Source organism: Acipenser ruthenus, chromosome 4 (assembly GCF_902713425.1).
Source record: "Acipenser ruthenus chromosome 4, fAciRut3.2 maternal haplotype, whole genome shotgun sequence".
Lineage (NCBI taxonomy): Eukaryota > Metazoa > Chordata > Actinopteri > Acipenseriformes > Acipenseridae > Acipenser > Acipenser ruthenus.
In genome coordinates this window covers 105,299,226-105,305,225 of record NC_081192.1, presented here as the reverse complement: position 1 = coordinate 105,305,225, position 6,000 = coordinate 105,299,226, and the positions used below count along the sequence as shown (strand labels likewise).

At 40.4% G+C, this 6,000-nt stretch overlaps 1 protein-coding gene across 17 annotated transcripts in view; it reads right to left on the bottom strand.

The window, feature by feature from the left end:
* The window catches only part of kmt2ca (lysine (K)-specific methyltransferase 2Ca), a 146,393-nt gene that overhangs the window by 111,502 nt on the left and 28,891 nt on the right, over positions 1–6,000 (bottom strand). For all 17 annotated transcript variants that reach the window (XM_059023332.1, XM_059023333.1, XM_059023330.1 and 14 more), the window contains exons 3-4: positions 5,265–5,353; positions 1,548–1,683 (exon numbers count right to left, since the gene is read on the bottom strand). In XM_059023332.1, coding sequence (XP_058879315.1) covers positions 1,548–1,683; positions 5,265–5,353 — 225 coding nt within the window. The remainder of the gene's footprint in view (positions 1–1,547; positions 1,684–5,264; positions 5,354–6,000) is intronic.

The window sequence follows — 6,000 nt, the reverse complement described above, 5'->3', positions numbered from 1 at the left end:
AGCATAGAGGTAAAATGTAATCACATTTTGAACAGGAGCTTAAATTCTGCTCCAAACTGGAGGCAGGGTCTTGAAAGAGTATGCGGTGTACACATGCTGTATTTAATGATCACTTTGGACGACCCCTTACTGGAACTTAACAGAGAATCACAGAGAACAGAGGTGTATCAAATATGAAGAAAAACCCTCAAATGGAGCTTTCTACGTAAAGCAAAAGCCTACAAAAACAACAAAACACACATGGCCTCAATATGGAGGCCAAAGACAAGGGTAACAAGCTTCTATGACACGGACTAAAACATGCAAGATCCCTTCACAAGAATGCTTCTTGGACAAAGGAGACACAGGACTTAATCTTCTTGAACAAAGAACAAGACCCTCCATAGCAGGAATAGGCTGTGGCACGTGGCATGACTTTCCATGTCATGACAAGCAGCTGGTTGGTTACTGACATGAAATAAGCCACTGAAGGGGTGGGGACAATGTGTGCAAAAGTGCAACATTTATTTAAAGCATCACTTCCAAACATTGACTCCTTTAGGTTTTATATATCATGTTTAAAAAAAGAAATTTACTACAGCATGTGTTTCTTTCAAAACTGGTCATTTGAGACCCATATAAATGAATAGAGGAACACAAACAGTAAGTTTTGTAATTGTCAGCTATATTCACTTTAACATTTTGCAGTCCTATGTAGGAACAGGTCCGACATTACAATTTTTCCTTTCCGGTCCGATGTCGGACCCTGTCCTACATCATCAAAAAGACACGGACATAAACAAACAAGATAGCTGCTTCTGCATCCAGCACTCAAAGAATATCACAGAAATTTGACAGGCTTTTTGAGATGTTATAGTAATAAAATAATGACTTAGACAGCATTATTGAGGAGTTTGATGATAAAACAAATGATCAGGAGATGAATTACCAGAATGCACTACTATGAAAAATATAACAAACAAGGGGTGGGTGGGGCTGGAGATGCAGAACTGAGTGTCCTGTTGATATGCAGGGCCTTTTAAACCCATTTTACTATGAATAAAATTACTTTTAAACAGCGCATCTAAAATAAACTGCGCGTGTGCAAATAAATTTGATCGGACGCGCTTGACAGGCGCTGAATAAATGGACCGCAAAGGGTTAGATCTCTTAAATCTGTGTTAAATTAAAAACAAAAATCTTACCAACACCCTTATTGTAACAAATAAATGCATTGAGCATAACTTCAATCTCTTAACGTAAAGAAAAGAAAGGGTTAACATTCTGTACACCCTGTTACTCGCAGCACAGCAGATTGATGTTATCACTCTCTGTGCTAATTGGGTGCAGTGCCTAGGAAACCTTTTCCTCCTCCTCCTCCTCCTCCTCCTAAACTAATTACACCACCGGCCCTCCAGTCTACAAGCTGCCAGGCTGCCGAGAGGGCTGGCTGACTTCATTTATCCTGCAGCTCCTTTCCCAGCATGCCCTGTTCAATCACTCCCACTGCCAGCCCCCCCCGCCCCTGCCTCGCCTCTGACTCAGCAAATAGAGTGCAGCTCTCCAACCTGCTTTTGGTTTGTGTAGCAGCTCCTGCAGGAGCTCCTGCAGACTCCTCAGACACAGAGCGACTGAGAGTTGGGGACGACAGCTTTTCTTCTGCTGCTGGGATGCCTTCGTTCTCCAGTGGCTGTTCTTTCGTTTCTGTAAAACAGAAAGAAAAAGACAAGGCAATATTCTTTAAAACGTCTAATGAGATTGGAAGTGAAGTCCAAGGTTGAAACTAGAAAGGAGTTTTTTTTGTTAATATAATGCTCTAGATCCCTCTGCTACTTTTACTCCTCTGTGCCACAAACCAAATAGAGAATTCAACCCATTGCATCTGGGTATTCTTTAAAATGTTCCCCTAATTTGGTTCGTCTAATGGAATTGAACACTGCAATAACTGCACTAAATGCACGGTTTTTTTCCCACTCAGCATGTGGCCTTCCACTTGTTTACATTGCATTCATTTCCTTTGTTAAGACAGTGCAGAGGCCTATGAACACTGCTCCCTCTCGTCAGGGCCCTGTGAAAAGGCAATGTATTCTTCCTCTGATGAATGTGTGTCAGTTAGTTGAAAACATTACAGCACATTAGATGTCTATTTTAATAAAAAATATTTTAAGGAGGGCTAACCAGTGCTTTAAAATCCCCCCAATAGTTGTATGCCAGTAATGTAAATACCTTATTTGTGCAGAGAATCCTTTGATTACTCAATAGTTTAGTTTTTTTACATTAATTCAGGATATGCTAATGTTTCAATTTCAACGCTACAGATATACTGCATATTCTGGTACCTTTGCTGAAGGTACCATTGCCTGAAAGCAGCTAGCAACTGGAGTGAGGCTGAATTACAACACAGATCCCTCTTTCCATGAGCACAGAGTGACCTCCAATCTGAGCTGATCTGGGTTCTTCCGCATTCCTCCTGAACCCCCATTGATAGTCTACCCGAGTTGAGTGAAAAGACTCCATGCAATAAGGGTTTGTTGTTGGTTATTTCCCAGCATGTCTTGCAGCTAAGGTCACATTCATTCGTTTACAAAACCGAAAGGATGCACGTTATTGCACATATTTTATTACAAACCACTTCTTTAAGAAGAGAGTAAAAATGCTGATGAAGACAACAGCAACAGTAACAGTGCATCAACTATGACTGTCTAGTATAATAATTCTTGCTTAAGAAAATCTATATTTTGGTGGCGTTCCGATACCTTCAGATTTAGGACAACACCACTCATTCACTAAACCCATACAATCTCTATGCATCTGAGTTAAATCACACAATTTCTGAATGAGTTTCACTTATTTATTCAAGGGGGTCGGTCCTTAGATTGTTCCTTCCACAACCAGTAAGAGTCCGAGAGTAACCGGTACATTTTAGTTTACTGCAGTTAACTCATGAGATCACATATTTAACCCTTCCTAGTTTAGCCATGTAGTACCAGGTACAGCAGTTCCCTGCCCTCGGTGTAGAAATGCACACATATGAAAGGTCATAACCAGACTCTTCAGACAGACCCAAGAAAGACAATTCAGACAGACAGAAGTAACAGAACTTTCAATCTCAAACTCCCATGCCCCCGCCCGTGTGTCATGAACGAAATGTTTCATGGTAACGGCACACATGACGTGACCTTTCACACTGACCTTTACATGCTGTATTCTACAGTTTTGCTCCGAATTGCCCACACAGCAGTTCAGAAGCATGCAAAGGGCAGCACACTTTCTCTAGCAGCTGTAAAGGGCTTGTTATACCTACACTTCCGCTTTGTGCATTTGGACTGTGAGATGACAACTGGAGGTTTAACACCAGCAGCAAATTTAAAAAAGCACCACCAAAATGAACCATGGTGTAACTAAAACACAATATATAAAATCCATAGCAGAGCATAACAGACAAAAATATTGTATTATTTTGTAACCAGAGCCAGCAAATTTACCAGAATGCAAAATAATGGGCTGTGAGATTTAAAGTGGTGCAACTCTGACATCAAGGGAAATATGGCCACCAAACTGAGCAGCAAATTTGAAACCAATATCTGATTACAGAAGTGTGCACATGTATTAGAACACCCCATTGCTTCTGTAGTTCAGCAGTGTGCACATGTATTAGATCACCCCATTGCTTCTGTAGTTCAGCAGTGTGCACATGTATTAGAACACCCCATTGCTTCTGTAGTTCAGCAGTGTGCACATGTATTAGAACACCCCATTGCTTCTGTAGTTCAGCAGTGTGCACATGTATTAGAACACCCCATTGCTTCTGTAGTTCAGCAGTGTGCACATGTATTAGAACACCCCATTGCTTCTGTAGTTCAGCAGTGTGCACATGTATTAGAACACCCCATTGCTTCTGTAGTTCAGCAGTGTGCACATGTATTAGAACACCCCATTGCTTCTGTAGTTCAGCAGTGTGCACATGTATTAGAACACCCCATTGCTTCTGTAGTTCAGCAGTGTGCACATGTATTAGAACACCCCATTGCTTCTGTAGTTCAGCAGTGTGCGCATGTATTAGAACACCCCATTGCTTCTGTAGTTCAGCAGTGTGCACATGTATTAGAACACCCCATTGCTTCTGTAGTTCAGCAGTGTGCACATGTATTAGAACACCCCACTGCTTCTGTAGTTCAGCAGTGTGCACATGTATTAGAACACCCCATTGCTTCTGTAGTTTTGATTTGTTGTGCACATGGAATCCAACCACTGTAACTGAAAAATCTTGGATAATTGTCAAAATAGGCAAATGATTGTTGAATTTAATTGACTGCCATCTAGTCAGTGGAGGATGGCTGCCACCTAGTCATTTTATCTACAATGCCCAGTAAACGAGCGTGGACTTTTGTTCACGTTGACAGAAACGTATGGAGAGAAACACTTGTTTTTATTAGGTCATCCCACTGTCATTAAAATGATGTATATGCCACATGTACAATCTCCATCTAGATTTCAGGTTGTAACTAGCTGTACAGCACTGATTCAACAAATAATTCATCCACGTCCAAATTAAACCTTTTTCTGGCAAACAAAAAAAAAAAAAAAAAAAAAAAAAAAAAAAAAAAAAAAAAATGTGTTTGTTAAAACCGTGATGATCGTCTGACAAGCTCCAGTCAGACTGTTCCAAAATGCTGCTTGGTACTGTTTATCGCTACAAAGCATAAGCCCATTAGTGCCATTGTTCTCGTTGTCCAATTCCCTTTTAATCAATTCCAACACATCACTTATCAAAATTGCAATTATTATTATTATTATTATTATTATTATTTATTTCTTAGCAGACGCCCTTATCCAGGGCGACTTACAATTGTTACAAGATATCACATTATTTTTACATACAATTACCCATTTTATAGTTGGGTTTTTACTGGAGCAATCTAGGTAAAGTACCTTGCTCAAGGGTACAGCAGCAGTGTCCCCTACCAGGGATTGAACCCACGACCCTCCAGTCAAGAGTCCAGAACCCTAACCACTACTCCACACTGCTGCAATTAGCAGTATTCTGTTAAAATGAGCTTCTCACAGTGGCAACGCATTACTTAAACTGAAGTAATTGTTAGCCCATTAAATTGGCTTAAAAAAAGCACAACAATTACGCCTCTAAAATATAAACTCCAATTCCTTCGGCCGAATTGGAAATGAAGAATTGATTTAAAAGAGGAATCGGAATCAAAAAGCAGGATTTGACTGCGCCCCTGCTCCCGAGCCTGTGCAGGTGTAATTTGAGATAAAGCTGGACTCACCTGTCTCCACAGCACTTTCTGTTTCTGCAGTCTCAACACCATCCATGCTGTCTTCATCATCAACAGATGCCTTGCCTCGACTGCGAGATCTTGAACACAAAACAAGAGAGTGTAGGGTTACTTCATCTTCAAATGTTTTCTCATTGGAAAATCAAACAAGAAATGGCCCATTCCACGTTACATGTGTTACAGCAACATTAAGGACAATTTTACAAGTCAAGAAAATGTTGCTTTAGGAATCGTTTGTCGAAATAACTTTAAAAAGATATGTATTACGCCAAATGGTACACCAAGCGGAATGTTGAATGGGCCAATATGCCTGGGATAAAAAAATACACACAACCCTATACTCAATAGTGAAGGTGCAAGGAATATTAACACAATACTATAAGGTGTATGTGCAATTCCAGGGTGCGAAGCCAATTCAGAAGCAGAGCTCTCAGGAGTCATGCATGATCTAGGACTTCACACCAGACTGACTAACCTTTAATTCAGTCCTATACCTTAAGATGTGTGTAGAGCAACTCCAGCCAACGGATCTCAAGAATATTTCAGTAATTGACACCTTTACTGTACTGGCGAATTAAAAACATGACTTAATGAGGGACGATATACCATTGCTGTGGAGCGCAGGCTACTAGCTTCTTGTTTCCTAATCTTTACTTAACCTAATCTTTACTTTAGATTAATATAAACTACCTTCTCCCTTTGCCTTAAGCTAAAGGCCAATAACATG